Here is a 17,909-nt window from a genome sequence, read left to right as displayed (position 1 = left end):
GGGAAAGACCTTAGCTCCTGCTTTCAGCTCCTTAGGAATTGTCCAGGGAATGGAGGGTGCTGGTTTTCCATGTGGGTTTGATTTTGTTAAAGGAAGTACAAATTTTGGCATGGGAAAGGACTCCCGAGATGTTTGGAAAGCAGGTGCCAGTGTGTTGGGCAGCAGTTCCTCTTGAAAGGGCAGCAGAGTGTGAACTGCAATAAGGAAATGCAGTGGGCTCAGGGCTGCTCTGGCTACATCCTTGAGCCAAGAGGGCACTGATCACATAAAAGTGAACCTGTTTCTTGCAGTTGCTAGAGCAGTGATGTGGTCCTTTGCCTGTGAGCATGTGGCTAAGAACCATGGTCAGGTGCTGAGCTCAGGTGTGTCACAACCAGGCACAGCAGGGTGTGCTGAGATGGTCTGGGCATGGTTGGTGCAGCTTGAGAAGGGCCTCGGGTGCCAGGAGGGACCTGGAGCTCCTGTTGCTGCATTCAGGGAGCAGGACATGGTGAAACCCCATCTCTGCCTTCCCAGTCCCCTGCTGTAGAACAGGTCTCCTCTAGGTCAGACTACAGGCAGCTGTGATGGAGTCCTTGACCTTTGCTCACCTCCAGCAAAGCCTCTCTAAAGCCTTCTGCTGTTGCTGTCTGCAGTCATTCAACATCTACTTTTTTCTAACTAGACTTTTTAAAATTATTTTAAAAGAAAGGCCTTTTCAGAGTATTTATATATTTTTATGCCAGTATTAATATTGACTAAGTTAAAGATTGAGCTCTAAGGTATAGGAGTTTGCTATTTTCAAGTAACTAAGGGCTGTCTCATCAGGAAATAGATGTAAGATGTAATGCTAGAGGCATTAAGGGAAGACAGCAGCTCTGCCAGTGTGTTCAGGTGTTTGTTCTGACTGTGCATGGGGAGTCCTGGGGGTTGGAGGGCAAGTGTCAAGTCCACCCCTGAGAAACAGCCCAACCTTGGTGTGGTGAGGGCAGAGCTGTGTATCAGTGCTCTGTTTGTGGAGCATTTGTATTGACATTGTATCAAGATAAAACTTTCAATGCATGTGTTCTACAGTTATTTATTAAAAAAAGTCCTACCCCTGTGCTCTAGTAAGTTCTTTGGGAGCTCTGTCCCAGGTGCAGGCCTGCACATCACTCCCACAGGTAATAATGCAGATCCAGGACAGGTCCCAGCTGCTGTGTGGCTGCTCCATCCCCATCTCAGGGACGCTTTCAGGCCAGGGGCTGCTCTAATACAACACTGACAGCTGAGCCAGGCTGGTTAAAAGCACTTGTTTATTGGTTACAATATCAACTCATGGCAACATCTTTCACTGAGCCACTGTACAAATACAAAGAAAAAGATCCATCGTGGAAAAAAAAGCTATAAACAAAGTTCATAGCAAGTGATTTTTTTGTCACAGGGAAGTCTTTTTACAACAGCACTGTTAAAGAACAAATGGCACAAGTCCCTGGTTTTTTAATAGCTTAAATAAAAGCTTTAAGACTGTTTCTGAATACATACATAATCCAAAGGCAGTGCAGAATCACTTCATAATTGGTAACATTACCAAAGTTTTCCAAAGTAGTCAGCAACAAGTAAAAACAAAACAAAAAAAAAGCTGATGATAGATGCTGGGAACTAAAGGCAAAGTAAAATCAAGCATGTTTAGAAGTACTTTGCTTTAGACTCCTTTGGATGTAATATGTACTACAAGTGTTCAGATGCTTTTATTTAAAAAAAAAAAAAAAGAAAAACACAAAGAGAGCACCATTCTGTAAGTAAAACAAAGGCTTGAAATACCTAAGACTATTCCACCGAAGTCCATATTAGTTAAAACCTAAACATACTGTGTGGTATAAGAATGTCAGGCACATGTAATCTGTTATCAGTTATATCAATTAGTAACACTGTTCACACATTTACCATAACAACACTGCATTAACATTCTGCATGTATTTTACATAACCAGCAACTGGATAAAAGGCTCTGGTGCCTCTGAAGTGTAGGAGGAGTGTGACCAGCATGCATGCCAGAGTACTGGATACACAGTGCACCATCAACCCATGCTAAGTACTTGGACAGGAAATGCTATCTCAAAACCAGCCATTCTGCTACACAACCATTGATACCAACTAGTCCGATTAGCCAAAACTCTCACCAACATCTTAAAGCACAGCACTAAACCTAGTGGAGGTGACAGTGTCCCCAGAGAGGACAGACTACAACTCTGGGAATGTTTTCACAATGTTTTCATTCCATCTTAAAGTAATTAATGTGAACTTCATCAAGGGATGAGCGGTTACACAACTGAAGGAAGGAGTCCTACTACTTCCACCCCATGCATTACAGTAAGGACACACTGAGACCTGATGCTGCTCCAGCTCAGCCTTGCCAAGGCAAGGTCAGGCCCTGTCCTGGGGCAGGAAAAGCTTCTTTAATGCATGTTCCCTCTGGAGTGGCACAAATTCTGCCAATCCACGGAGCTGTTGGCTCTGCCAGCACTGCCATGGATCTGCAGTTCAGCACAGCAGAGGACAGCAGTGTGAGGAAGGAAAAGGGCTGCAGACAGATGGAACCAGGCCACAATACTGAAGAGCATGAGCAAACATCAGCATGAAGCCACAGCAACTTTCTGTGGTTTCCAGAATCTCAAACTGCTTTCTCCACCAATAAACAGCCATCCAAGGCTACATGGGAACAAGCCCAGGCTGGGCACTTGCCTGAAGGGAGAACTCTCTATTGGAAAGTTAGACCACACTAGAAAATGCTGACAAACTCTACCAGAATAAAATAAACCTTGTTACATCAAGCACATGGTTCTGCTTCCCAAGCCTTAACAGATTGCCTTTAGAAGAGAGGCTGGGCAAGAGTTACTCTGCCACTGTTTGGCACAATGCTCTTGGTTACTCCAGTTCTGTAATGACACAACTTCTTTGAAATTCAGCTAAGGATGTAGTCTGGCTACAAACTTTTAAAGCCAGTGAAGATGTGCCCACTCGTGCTGCAAGGCCTGCTGCGAGCAAGTTTGCTGTCATGGTGCAGAGTCACACAGGCTGCACACCTGGGCCCACGTCAACTGCAGGCACACACCAGTGTCTTTGAAATTCAAAGCTGGGGTAAAACTTATCAAGGGTCATTTTATTACCTTCCTTCTTTCAGGAGGAGTTTGAGCTTTTACTGTAAAAGCCACCTCCACTTGAGCTGGGGCGTCGACCTCCAGAGGTCCTTGCCAGCCGTTTAAAGAAGGGAATGCCACAGCCTGAGTGGTTCTGTGGCATCACACAGTACCTGTGGTAGTGGAATCTGCAGGCTTGAAAAACAGCCCACAGCCCGGGCAGTAATGAACAGCAAACATCACCTGGGCAGGATCTATCACCGGCTTCCTTCAGGCTCCAAAGCTGCACCAGACGCCGATTCCCCCGCTGTGCTCAGGCTTCTCTCAGGTCTCTGTGCTGACAGCAGAGCCCCTCAGACCTGGGCTGAGCAAGGAGCAGAGGCAGGCAGAGCTCTGTGATGCCGTTGGACACCTCAGCAAGTAGTTGTTATTCCTTAGGATTTATTTTAAAAGCAGCTGAATCCAAGAGGCAACAGCCATCCAACAATGACAGTGAAGTTACTTGCAGTAATACCTGTACAAGAGCCATTACCACTGTTACAGGCTACCTGAACTGGTAAGAAAAGTTATATACAGCTGTAAAATTGGTTTTGGAGTTTCACAAGTAGAAACCAGCTTTAATACCAGAATGTAAAAATGGCACCTGTCTCGGCAAAGGTGTTGACTAGGAAATTGGTTCAAAACACACTTCTATGGAAAAGAATTTTTTTAGAAAAAGAATATTTTCTTAAAATTCCTTAGTAACAAATTTCCAGAATGATTCACTCAAGGCAGCTGTGAGTTAAAAAAAATAATCAAGTGCACCACTAAAAAATAAACTGAGTCTGAAAGATCCCAAAGAGCTGCTCACTTAAGAGAGTTACAGGAATTCCATAATAGTTCTATAAATGCAGACAGATCACAAAGCAAAACACTGAGGAATTCCTGTGAGACACAATACAGTGGGATTTTGGTCCTACACCACAGGCTGCTGTTAGGAAATGTTCCTTCTCCAGTATAAGAAGCGCCTTTTTCTTATTTTAAAAGTGAATTTACCGTGATTGACTGGTACATTTATTGGCACCTTCACCATTATAGACATGGCGAGTTTACAGGCACAGTCTGGAAGTACTGAAATTTAGGATTAAAAAATGTCAGAAATTTGACAAAAGTCATCTCAGCCAGAAATCCATTTGGATATACTACAGGTTTCTGGGTCTTTCTCTTTCCTACCTGACCCAGAGACAGCCAGACTCCCCATCAGTTCCAATGAATGACAACTAACATCATCTTCCAACCTGGTGATTTAAAATTCACGTTATCTTTAAAATAAGTCACTTAAGAGAAGCCAATAGACTTAATCCCCCATTCCAAAATAGCCACAGATGTTCAGATTCCCAAGGGAACATCCACTGGGAGTACAGACATGCTGCCAGGCACCAAAAAGTTAAGCATCCTCCCTGGGCAGTTTCTAATGGGCATCAGTCACATGATTTTCCTGTCTCTGCATGGAACTGTACTTGGTGAGATTTTTAAGCAACTGACAGCAAAATCAGAATCGAATCAGGAAAGGAGCAGAAATGGCCAATTATGGTGTTGGAGCTGCAGAATATGTGGCATCACGAAACCCCCATGGCACAGCCCTCAGTGAGCACACAGAACAAGCACATATCCTCAGGGTTATGCTGGGAGTTTTCAGGGGTCACACAGGTGCATAAGTTACACAATTCCTTTGGTAATTCACACTGCACAGAACTAACAACAAGCACTTTTGGCTGCGGTGTGCTTTGGCAACCCCTGAATTTGGAGGGGAATTACAAGCAATTAACTGCACAGTTAAATCCTCTTTAGGAATTTAAGCAAAGTCCTCCTGAATTTCTCAGTTGGTGTGGAACGAGCAATCTCTGCACACACTGCTCTGGGCTCTGAGCAGCAGCCAAGTCACTGTGAGTGCAGATCAGCTGGAGCTTGTGAGGAGCCAAACCCACACGTTTGGCCAGAGCTGAGCTGGCCACAGCATTCAGCCACTTGGCTTCTGTACCCACAGACTGCATGGAATAACTGATGCAAAAACCTGCAGGGAGGAAGCTAAAACATCTGGATTTACTTTATTTTCCAATTATTTCTGCTGTTGGTGCAAGTCTACCTGGCGTTAACTCCTTGGTGTTTGGAGGTCATGACTGCCAATGGATGAACCAGGAACCACTGGCTTGAAGGAAGAACCCCCCTGATCAAAAACAGGCAAGCAGGTCAAGAAGTGAGTGAATAAGGCGGTAGGTATTAACTGGGAGTCTCCAGGGCCTTTAAAAAAAATTCAAATGCCTTCCATTATAAAAAACACATACATACCATTGGCTTCACTTTATCTACAGTAAATTCACAAAAACATTTAAAACAGCAATCTAGTTCACCCACTACAAAACTCAGAAGTGACATCTCAGGTTAAAAGCAAAGCTATAAATGTAGTTCCATAAAAAATGCAAACATATTTCTTTACATACAGACAAATGTTACATGATTGGCCGCTATAATGTGTATATTCTGTTATGTACAAAAAAAAGTACAAGATTAGCAGACTGAGCACAAGCAAAAACCCTTCAAGGACAATCTAACCAAACCACCAAAAACAAAAAGACTGGCTCTTAGTTTGTCGGTCACCATGATTATGTGTGCTGGCCCCTTTTAAAAAGTCAGTGATTTCTTCCCCCCTCCCCTATTTCTTCACTTGATTTTTTTTCTAGTTTACAGAAAGCCTTTTTGTGTAATAATCAGTGAATAGAAAAACTTCACCTGCAAATACAAGGTAGAAATGTTATTTCACAGCTATAGGCTGCAGCATTGATCTCTCCAGATCTCAAATGGAGAATGTACATGTTTGGCTCCCAGTTAATTCCAGATTCTGAGAAAACTGTCCCAAGACCCTGTAGCTACAGCCATGCCGTCATCAGTAACACCTAAACAGCTGACACGGTTGTCATGGCCAGCCAGGACACCTGGAAAAGAAGAAGCAATGGAAGTTTAGTGTCTGCAAGATGTCAAGGACTTGAGTTGTTATTCTGTTCTCCCAAGTAAGTCTTAAGTGTACTAAAAAAGATATAATGCAATATCTTAACTCTCCTTTTTGTCTTTACTCTGAGGAACCACACAGACCATAACAGCCTTATCAAAAAACCCAACAATAAGGTATGTAAAAATATCTACACAAAATATTGGCTCCATTTTTCTCTCTGCCCTTATGACTTCCCCTTTCTGTCCCATAGATGTCTTCCCTAATCTGGCTCTCTACTGGTTTTTCCTTGTTTTCTACAGTGCTGTCCACAATTTCAAGCACTCCCAAAATCCAGTGTGATGTCTCTTGACAAAGTCATGGACGCAGTCAACTACCTTGAGATTCCCAAGTTCTGCAAACCCTAGGGATTACAAATCCTCCATATATTGTGGTAAACAGAAGAGCAGCACTAGCCTGCCTCTTTCCTGCTTTGCTTCTGTTTTCTCTCTAAGTCTTCTTGCCCTTGTCTGCTCTCCCAAGATTCACCATCCAGGTGTAGTAGAACTAAGGAAAAGGATTTATTTTCCATCTGGACAGCAGAACTGATGTTCAGAACTGAACCAGGCCCAAGCATTTAAGTTACTGTAAGATGTGAGAAAGAAATTGCTGTGCTATAAAACATGCTGTGTCCTGACAAAAGTGACTGATTCAAGGACCAGAAGTTTCCACTTTCCCTGTCTTCCAACAGCAGGGAATGCAAGGCCAAAAGACTCCTGTAGCTACATCTGAATTACTGCCACTCCTGGGTGCAAAATACAATGCAAACATATAATTTTGCACTACTTAATCCCATACATCCATACTTCAGTGAAATACATTTTCTGTAGATGCAATTTTGGAGAGCATTCCTCAGCCTCAAGAGCTGGGATCTCCCAGCACACAGATGTGTAAAGCCCAAGAACAGGCCTGTTCCCCTGACTCATTTACTGCTCACACCACGGAGATGGAACTGAAATGCAGTGTGACTTCTGGAAGACACAACCCCATGCACTAAAAGGAGAAAACAGCACTAAAAGGAATCCAGCAGATCCACACCACCAGCACCAGCACCGGCAGCGCCCTGGCTCCGCGTTCTGCACGGACTGCGGCCGTGCAGGGCTGCCAGCAGCCGTGTCCTCACCTGCCCTCTCCCCTTTGAGGGTGTCCCACACGTTGCAGTTGAAGTCGTCGTAGCCCGCGAGCAGGAGGCGGCCGCTCTTGGAGAAGGCGACGGAGGTGATGCCGCAGATGATGTTGTCGTGGGAGTACATCATCAGCTCCTGGTCCGCGCGCAGGTCGAACAGCCGGCACGTGGCGTCGTCAGAGCCCGTGGCGAACGCGTGGCCGTTCGGGAAGAACTGCCGAAAACGTGGGAGCGAGACACAGGAGTTCAGCCCGAAAATATACACTGGTCATGCCCAGCTGAACAGCTGCACAGGACTGTCTTACTAGGCAAAGGCAGAACGGTTCCTTTTAAAGAGGTGTCTGCATGTTGGAAAACGCATGTACGCAGCTATGGAAGGGAACACCTCTGGAACAGCACTGGGGACACCTGAGCGACTGGAATTACAGCCAGGCAGCTCCTGTGTGTGCTCTAAGAGCAGTCACAGGGGATGCCACTGACTCCTATAAAATGAAGCAAACGCCAGCTCTGCACATCCTGGCTGAAGTGGAACACAGTGTTCCATCCTGAGCTAGTCAGCCAGGTTGGCTCAGCCAAGACAGAAGACTGCAAACAAGCAATTCAATTTCCTAAAAAAAATCTCTTCAGCAATATTGATTGAAATGGGAATGGAGAGAGCCCAGCACATCTCAGGGTCCAGGTCTAAGTATAGGAACTGCATTTCTGTACTGGTCATGTGTTTGGTATTTTCTCAGCCTTAACAATTTTTCATGTTTATCAAAAACAGATGCAGCTTCGACTTAGATTTCTTTCTCTATTTACCAGAGCCTGGATCTTGCAGATCAGAACATAGTGTTACTATGACAGAGGGGAAATATAATCCAGTTTCTAAATATTACCATATTATTCCAGGGAATATTCTATATCAATACTAATTTTAATTGCCTTCCAGAATATTTCACTGAAAGCTCTTTTTTGTTCAACAAAAAAACTTGAAGATGAGGATGCTTGGCTATGTTGCACCCCGTCAGTATACAGCATTTATCTACAATTTTCAGTTTTTAACACATTGCCATGCTTCAAAAAGTTTCCCTAGTCCACTCTTCACTTCTTAAAAAAAGTGGTGTCTCAGTTGCTGAATAAAAACACAGGTGAAACTATTCCAGGAACAGCGCAGTGCATCACAGAAAATGGCAACAATAATTCAGTTACAGCAGATTGTAAGTTATTACACAACCTTCTCCATTACATACAATTTAACATTCTCTACCCTCACTAATTGATTTTGAATCAAGGCAGCTCAGTAGACTCTAAGCTGAATTCATGCAAATGTAGCCTTTATCCTCCCCCTTCCTTCCCACGTGGAACCAGGGAGGATCACTTACACAAACTGCATTAATGTCTGACACGTGCCCTGTGAACGACTGCCTGCACATCCCATCGCGGATATCCCAAAGCTTCGAGGAGGCATCGCAGGCGCCCGAGACAAAAGTCCTCATGTCTGGGCTCAGAGAGAGGCTCATCACATCTCCAGTGTGCCCAGTGAACGTGGTGGTCTGCTGGCCAGTTTCAATATCCCACAAAGCACTGCAGATGAAGTTAACACAACGTCTCTCATTATTTCAGAGTTGAAATTTTAAATACAAAATAAGGCACTGGAGAGAAAAACAAAAAAAAAGGAAGAAAGAGGGGGTGGGGGAAGGCCAACAGAGCTCAAACTCACCAAGTGGTGTCTCCTGAGCTAGTGACAATTTGGTTGTCATCTAGGAAGCGACAACAGGACAAGTATCCTAAAAACAAAACAGGTGTGTAAGGGTTTGACCCAGGAATAACGACTGAAGGTGAAAATGCAAGAAGAGCAGCCAAGCTCTCCCACAGCAGCAGAGCACAAGCAGTGCCCAGCCCGGCAGGGGAGGCAGGAGCACTGACCTGTGTGCCCCGGCAGCTCGCGGCTCACGCGCACGTTGCCCTCCCTGGTTTTCAGGTTGTAGATGGAGCAGATGTTGTCCAGGCCCCCGCAGGCCACGTAGTTGCCCGAGGGAGCGTAGGCACAGGTCATCACCCAGGAGGACCGCAGGGGGATGGCGTGCATCTGCAGGGACACACTGCTGGCTCAGAGCACACACACACCAGGGCCACAGGGCACACCCAGCACCAGCATCTGGGTTTACAGCCCAGCACCTCCAACCCACTGCGTTTTACACACCCACACCTCTGGGGTGACAGATACCAGCAGTATCTGCAGGGCAGATTTATACATCTTCAGTATGTTATTTCATAGCAAAGCTATCATAAACTTAAACATTTACAACCTTCGTTTATTCTAGTTCAGATTTCTCTGTCCAACTTTTTTACATCTTTAAACTATAGGGTGTTGGACAGGATGGCTGTCCCCATGGAGACTGCATGGTTTACAGAAGCACAGCTCCACTCCACACTACCTAAGCTTTTCCCTAACAGCTGTTTTTCTTCCTTCTCCTTCCTCTGCCCTCATACCCAAAGTACTCTTATAAATTCTGTGGTTGTGTATTTCTATCATTCAAAACCAAGTTAGTTTTAGAAGCAACACCACACAGGCAGAGAGCTACAGCTACTGCACTAGGCAAGTAAGAGTGAAAATGTTACATGTTATTATGGAATTAACTATTGCTTCAGAGACACAACTTACAACACATCACTAGTGCTCACCCAGCCATGAAAGGAACAAAAAGATTGTCTGAATGAGAAAGACTACTTTTGATTTTTGATTTGCAACCATGGTAAAAGACAGACACAAGCCCATTCAAACACACAACTTACACATGAATTATTGAGAAGGATTATAAATATCTACCTTATTTGTTGTATAACTATCCCAAATAATTAATTTTCCATCTTGAGAAGCACTGACTAGTAGCCTAAATATGAACACAAAATAAAATGTTACTATAAAACAAACAAACAAAAAAATCTCAAAATAGACATACATTGTGCATGATTATTAAGTGATTCAGAAGTTTCATAATTTCTTTATTACACTCTGCTTTTTCCTTTTTATTGATGGGGTGAATTTGTTGGAAAAAGTCTGCAAAGATCTACATCTTCATATCACCTGACTGGGGAGTCCCATGGGGACTCATGATTGAAAATGAACACAAGTGCACAACTCACTAAAAACATTTTATGAATTCTCTCCACAACTGCTTTCATTATTCATATAACAACACAGTTACACAAAAGCAATAAGGAATTTAGGCAAAAATAAATCTTGAGAATAGATTCTACATTAATTCCTCCCTGGAGGACACAATACAGAGCAGACCACAAGGCAGCGTTTACACCTCACCATCAGCTGCTCTAAAGGCGGCAAAACAAAACTCCAAGTTACTTTTCCCACTATGTACAAAAGGATCTTTTATCAATGAAATAAAAATTTGTCAGTAAAGTTTTTAAATCCCTACCACAGAAGTTACATAATTACCCCACATTTTGGAATGCATAATTTCCAACATTCAAAAAAAATATGCCTCATCACATACTCTCTCTTGCTTAAACAGTCTCAAAAAGTTAAAATTGAAAGGAGAAAGCAAAATGCCTATGGCAAGAACAGGTAAAGAATCTCTTCTCTGAACCCCCAGCAGTGCTGGTCTGAGATCCCCTGCAGGGCCACCAGCTCCACTGCATGAGGCTCCCAGGGCCTGCCAGGAACCTGAAGGTGCCAGTGGGACCTGCAGCCCCTCCCTGTACCCACCTGGAGTCGGATCCCCAGTGCATGGCGTAGATTTTGGCTAAGTGACCCCTGAGCGTGCGCCGGGTTCGCATCTGGATCCGACCCACGGAGTCCAGACTTGTTGTGATCTAAAAATAAACCAAACAAACCCCTGAGATACTGGGAACTATTTTTAATGCACAAGATAACAAAAATACATCTGAACTTTGATAGAATATTATCTATCTTGGCACACAACAAAAACCATTAGAAAATAGGATACTGGTGTACACCCAGCAACACCGACACAAACAGATTTTACAGAGACATAACACACTTCACAGTGGCTACAATGAAACTTCAGGAAGCTCTTTTAAAATACTTCTATGTTATACTAAGACTATTTCAGATTATTAAATCTCAAAGTTTTCATTTTAAGCCAATGAAAGAAAATGCTTCAGTATTTACTGCACTGTTACTTTTTAAAAGCATGGCAGAACTTTAGATGCAAAATAATTCTATTTCCAAAAAACTCCAAAAAGATATTTAGTTAAGTCTTTCTAAACATAATTAACACAATAAACATACTCTACTTGAAAGGTAAACTGGAAGCAGGATCCATTAAGACAGTGGGGGGGGGTTGACTGGTTGGGGTTTTTTGCTGTTTTGTTTATTTGGGTTTTTTGGTGGGGCTTTATACAGTTATTTAAAACTAAACAAACACACTGTACATTTCCAAAGGCTTCTTTCACTTTATTCTTTCAGTTACTGAACAGGAACATGCTAGAGTCACAAACCGATATTTTTATTTTTTCATCTCTCAGTCAACAGCCTACACAAAGAACAGGAACGTACCTGAGCAAGAGTTGTGTCACTACAGGCTTTCCTGGCATCCTGAAACAAAAAATGGAACAAACTGAATTGGAAAGGCAACACGGAACATCAGCTGAGAGGGTCTAAAGGAAAAGTAACTTCTGAACTACATTTCAACACACTCAAAGCCACACACCACCACCAACTGACATGCCAATATTCCTTCTGTCACCCTGATCTGTTTTATTGTGCAAGGAATCTAAAAAGCAATGGCACACAACGAGGGGTAGTGGAGGAGGAGGGACTTAAGAAAGGCCGTGCCCCAGCAGCCTTTGAATCTCCCTTTCTACAGACTATGGATGGGATTCAAAGGCATTTGGAGCCATCCTGAAGTCCCAGTGCCTACCCTTTTCCCTGTACTCCTTCCCTGGGGTGGATGTGCTTGCTCAGGGTGTGCTGAGCACAAGGGAAGAACTGATCCACCTGGAAAAGCAACCACATATTACACAGGATTAGCAAGCTCTGTGCCACACGAGGCTCTTGCCCAAATTAACCCTCCTGCTGGCTGGGAGAGGCAGGGTGAAAATCAGCAGGCAGGATCACCAAAGCTTAGTGATGATGTACTTGACACAAACTGAAGGGGAAAAATGGCCCAGTGACACCCTCACCCATTTCATGGAATGGGTGGTGCCCAGATCTCTACACAGACACTCCATGGCTTTTCCTTATCTCAGACTCTATGGACACAGGACTTGTTTCCTGCATATGATTCAACCTGACCTAGAAAACAGACTTGACTTTCATTGTGTAATTCAGTCCCAGACTGAACCCCTGGCACAGGTGAGCTCCACCGAGCCTCCCCTGCAACACGGATTGTGCAAGACCTGGTTTCAGTCACAGCTGTGACTGCACTGCCCTCCTGCAGCCCAGGGCCCCTTCCCAGCACACACAAACAGGCATGGCCAGCTCCTGCTTTTGACAAAATGGCTTAAAGGGGCTTGAAGGTAGGCAGGAGCTGTGCAGCACAAAAAAGTTAAAACCATCACCAGGAGCAGCCACAGAACCCTCTCAGCTCCTGGAAATTTCTCCACCTTGTGCAACCAGCAAAGCAGCCACCCAAAAGCGATGGTGCCTCTTCACCAGCACTTAGTGTGTCCCTCCAAAGTTCAGTCTGTGCAGATTGTTCAGTCTGTCCCTTTGAGAGCAGGAACAGAAACATTTGCTTGCACATTTTGGATCTGCCTCAACATGATCAGGCTGGGATCTTCAAGTTTTTTCAAGCTCTTGCTTGAGAGTTACTTGACATTGCAACTTTAACATTTCTTAAGTGCATGTTTATTTTGACCACCCTTTATAGCTCTCCTCCCAAAAAGCAAGCCTGAGAGTGGATTAAGTCATCTCAACTTATTTTTATAATGTCTGAACTGTAGAAATATTTATAAAATGTTGACGTCTGGAATCAGGAGGGGTTTAAAATACCAGAGCAGCAAATCCCTTAGCACTCAGGACTTATTTCATCCACAGGAAGAAACACGCTGGATTTTAAATGACTACTTGTTTGATTGTTCTGAAATAGTTGAAAATGTCCAACACAGAATGAATTCTGAATGCAGTCTGAATGACACAAAGCTTTTTTGCTCTTTAAGAGCGAGCTATTAGCAAGTCCTATATTTGAGGGTAATACTTCCCATACAATTGGCAAAACTGCAGGAAAAGGAGAGTTTCAACAGGCTATTTTAATTCTTACCTTGAAACTGTATTTCTACATATGCATCAACCATAACATAATCATTAGTGTCAAAACATAAAAAAGCTCCTTTATGTAATTGCAGATTTTTCTCAGTTCATGCAGCAAGACAATGCAAAATTTGTGAGAAAAATCTAACTGCCTGATCAGTGTGCAGCCCCCAGACTTTCCTAGCACACACTTCAGGTTGCAGTTTTTTCCCCCAACTACCTGTACTTTTTAAAATATAGTGTTATTTGTCCAAAATTTCTGGTTTGAATGACACTGTGCCAAGTAAGCAACACTTCTAAAAATCCTTATCCTCAATTTCAGTTCTCACAGTGAGGACACACGTGTGACATGGGAATTTCATTACAGACAGAACTAGGAATTAATTTTAACCATCAAGCCATCTGACAGCTCTCTGACAATTCATTGATTCCTGCAGCCCCAGCTCGTGCATTGTCTGTGCACAGACCAGAGCTCCAGCTGCATGGGGAAACACAGATGCCCGCATCACCTAGATACTGCAAAAATAAAATTAATAGTCATGAAACACTTCTAAAATATTGCAGACTGAAGTCCATTGGGGAATCAACAGCTCTGCACTGAAGTTTCTACACCTTAGGCTGCTGCTAGGTACAATCTTATCTGGACCTTACTTATAGGCACAAAGCTGATGTTCTGTAATTATATTGTTTGAGGAAATACCAGACAAAACCCAAGAGTTGTCAACAACTAAGACAGAAAAATGCCAGCTACACATAAAATATTAAATGCAGATAGTGACCTCATCTCTTTTATGGAGTGCATAAAAAATAATTCCTGAAAATAACCAGCCCAGTAGATATGCCTGATGCTTAAAACCCCTCATTTTTCAGATCCTGTATCTATCCTCTTACCCATCCCAAACAAAAACTGTGCAATGATTTAATAAGCAAGATAAGTAGCCATCTCTTCAAAAATTAAATTTAATTATTTGGTCAGAAAGTTTCATGGACATTAAGTCATCAGAAGCATTTTTAATTGCCTATGAATCTGAAGTTAGATTGAAGCCCAGGGTATCCAAGCCTGCACTCAGATGCCAAGAGGGACTCCAAAGGCAAGACAACCATGGTTACTGAGCTATAGCTGATAGATCCAGTTACAATTTGGGTGGTAGAGTTACAAAGGAAATGTTAAATTGACCTAAAGCCACAAAATAGAGCCATTACCCAAGAGTCCATCAGATTTCTGTGCTCCAAAATTTAAAAAGTAAGCAAACATTCCTGCAGCACACTCTAAGCCCTCTAACTTGCCTGGTACCTCTTTCTTCTCACAGCTTTGCAGAAAACCAGGCTCCCTGATTACCAAGACACAACTGGCTCCCCTCAACATGGCATCATGATAAAGTCTTTACACAGCATGCAGAGGAAGAACTGAAATATTATATACCCCTTTTAGCAGTATAATTCTGTGATAAAGCTTCAACTGGAACAAAAAAAAAAATAGTATTTTAAGCTAAAAATTTACTTATATCCTCCACAGAGCTGGTGGAAGGGGCACAGTGGCACAGCACTGTCTGATCTCCACCTTGTGTGTGAGGTGAGAACAGGACACAGAGCCATCCCTGGATGCTCTAAACCAGCAGCATCTGCCCCCAGCACAGCCCTGACACACCAAGGGTGTTCAGCACGTGGCTGACAGCACCCAGCAGCCTCACACCTCTCAGGGACACCACACAGCAACTGCTGCCAGCACATGCCATGCTAAAAAAAGCCTCTGTGCATGCAACAGATTCCAAGAAACCTGTACTCTTCACTGATAGGAATGTTTGCAAATAAGCCATTCCCATATAAATCAGATTTATGAATGCTTCATGCTTGGAAAATTTTGATGAAAAATAAACAGACTTTGAAGATCCTTATTATACTTTACTGAAAACTGCCTCACTGACATATAAATGCATGTTGCAGAAGATTCCTGGAAAACTAACTTTGGGCATGACAGCTCATACTTGGTTTATCTTCACTGAGTAAATGCAACAAAAAAATAGCCTGTATGGGGGCATCAGCATTTAATAAAAATAAACTCAACAGGAAGCCAAGAAACAGTGCTTGTAGAAATGACATCCACTCTGGAACGCTCTCCCCCACTCCTGCTTTAACCTCAGGCTTCACTTTTAGCCCAGGACCAAGCTCTTCCAAGACCCTTAAGGCAAACTTGTCATGCTTAGGTTCTACGAGTTTGCTGCTCCCTTCTGCTTCTAAAAACCCAGAACATAAAACTTGCAGAAACACATACACCCCAGCACCAAAACTCAGCAAACTTCAACAGGAAATAAAACATTTTGTTCAAGAAATATTACAAATTTACTTCATTTTACCAATGGCTTTTCTGGTTTTTACTCAAATATTCTGAAAATATTTTAAGCTCTGCACGAGTTAAAGAGGAACAACTGATGGATCTTTACAGTTTGTTCCCATAAAGGAGGAGCTTTAGCATGGCAAATAAGCAATTCACAATTCTTACTCTGATTTGGTTTCGCAGCTGCTCTGCCTCCTGCCGTAACTGCTCCAGCTCACTCATCTTCTTCAGCCTCTATTTCTCACACTCCACTGGTGAAGAAAACCTGCCAAGAAGAGGGAAGAAAGAGATACTGAAAGTTATTTTTCTCCTCTTTAAAAAACATAATAAAAAAACCTAAGAATCTGTGTATATATTTATTTTTATCCTACTTTTAGAAAAGCTTCCAAATAGACATTCCCTTTAGTGCACCGTGTTAATGAATTTGGCAAGACCTAAGTGATTTCAATTCCTGAATTACCACAAGAAGCAGAATTAAGTGAAGTCTATTTTAAATACAAAAGCAACTGTCAACAGAACCACCCACTGTACTTTATAAACCTGTTTTGTAGCAGCTCCCTGCTCCCCCACCCAGAAATCTCTGCCGGTCTGTGCCCCAGGATGGCAACACAGAGCAGAGGCTGCAGGTGCCCCCAGTATTTACCATGGGCTCAGCAGGGCTGTGATACTGGCACCTTGCACAGGACATCCAGGGCAGGCTTGGTTTTCATTAAAGATGAAATTTTTGAATCCTAGACTACAGCAGAAATAACAGATTCTCTCCACTTTTTTCTCGTATGTTTTCAGGCAAAACACAATGATCTTTTAATTTCAAAAGCACCCACAGAGTGAGAAGGGATAACAAAAACCAAACCTTCCCTAAAAGCATCCTTGTGCTGATACAGCCCTCTGCTCCCTAAAGCAGTTGTCATCTGAATGAGGACTCCAAGCCAACTTAATAAAAATATCAATTAAATGTAAGAGCCCATGCAGGCACACTTTCAGGTTAGTAACTTGTTTTTCAAATCAGATTTTTGCATTTGATTTTTTTCAGCGTGTTGAACAAAGTTTCCTCAGATCAATTTTCAGGTTTTTTATCCCTAGCACAGCAGTGCAGTCAAACACCACTAGAGACCTCTTAAGTCTATTCACACACATGGAGACTTCAAAATCCTCACAGTGAAAGCAACATCAGCAAGTAAATTGCTCACAGACAAGCCAGCACTTATTTGTAATTTTTTCATGACAGAAAATGCACACCAGAAAGGTGATAATAGTGGTCCCATGACATTATATAAAAAGCCAAAACACTTCTAGCTTGTAGGAGAAGACAGACAAGTCAGACTACTGCTCACAAAATGAAAATTGAGGAAGGAAGGAAAAGAAGCAGGAAGAAGAACCCATTCAAAATGTTAGTCTATGTTTCCTATTTAGTCCACTGAAAAATGGACAAAAACCCAGAGAAAAAAAGATCACAGTGTGTCTGCTAAGTTGCAGACCTCTGGGGAAATCCTTTATTTGGTCTGGCTATTGGTTTTCTGCAGTTCAGTAGTGATGTGCTCTAAAAGACTGACTCTGGCAAGGTGTTTTCCATCTATAAAACACCACACTCACAGATTTAAAAGAGTGAGAAGTTTTGGTTCAAAGCAATTTGTAACAAAAAAAAATCATCCTTGGACTAACAGTTTATTGCCTCTCAAGAAGAAAAGTATCTTCACTAATTATCCATCTACTTCCTTTCAATCTCTGTGCTTCCCACAGGTATTACTTCAAGTCCATTTCAGAACCAACTCACAAACACACATTATGTTGGATCACCTCCAAATCAAAATACATCTTCATCAGTGAGAGGGATGGTGAAATACTCTAACTAGTATGTTCCGGCTACATGTAAGCAAACTGTGAGGTTCACACATTTCCCTTCCTTAAACCTGTGCTCTGTTCAACTACAAAGATGTTGTAATTCATATGGGAATTCTCCAGGAGACTTCTCCACTTCCTAGTGCACTCCTTTTTCAGCAGCCCAGAGTATGTAACACTGCTGAATGCACAGCAGCCATAACATACAAGCCATCAACACTCGTGTCCAATTTTAAAGATTAAGCATTAAAAACATGACTTTAGCACATG

General features: G+C 42.8%; 1 protein-coding gene across 7 annotated transcripts in view; it reads right to left on the bottom strand.

The window, feature by feature from the left end:
- Positions 1–93: 93 nt before the first annotated feature.
- Positions 94–17,909, bottom strand: part of GNB4 (G protein subunit beta 4) — a 31,800-nt gene continuing 13,984 nt past the window's right edge. For 6 of the 7 annotated variants that reach the window (XM_084212585.1, XM_084212586.1, XM_084212589.1 and 3 more), the window contains 8 exons: positions 15,966–16,065; positions 11,771–11,809; positions 10,958–11,064; positions 10,061–10,124; positions 9,157–9,319; positions 8,951–9,017; positions 8,613–8,814; positions 6,076–7,462 (listed from right to left, as the gene is read on the bottom strand). In XM_084212585.1, the coding sequence (XP_084068711.1) occupies positions 7,049–7,462; positions 8,613–8,814; positions 8,951–9,017; positions 9,157–9,319; positions 10,061–10,124; positions 10,958–11,064; positions 11,771–11,809; positions 15,966–16,022 (1,113 nt within the window). In that variant the 5' untranslated portion in view covers positions 16,023–16,065 and the 3' untranslated portion in view covers positions 6,076–7,048. The other variant, XM_084212591.1, reaches the window with a different exon arrangement.

This window comes from Fringilla coelebs (assembly GCF_963513975.1).
Source record: "Fringilla coelebs genome assembly, chromosome: 10".
Lineage (NCBI taxonomy): Eukaryota > Metazoa > Chordata > Aves > Passeriformes > Fringillidae > Fringilla > Fringilla coelebs.
The sequence above is the reverse complement of the archived record's forward strand: the minus strand, read 5'-3'. Positions and strand labels throughout refer to the sequence as shown.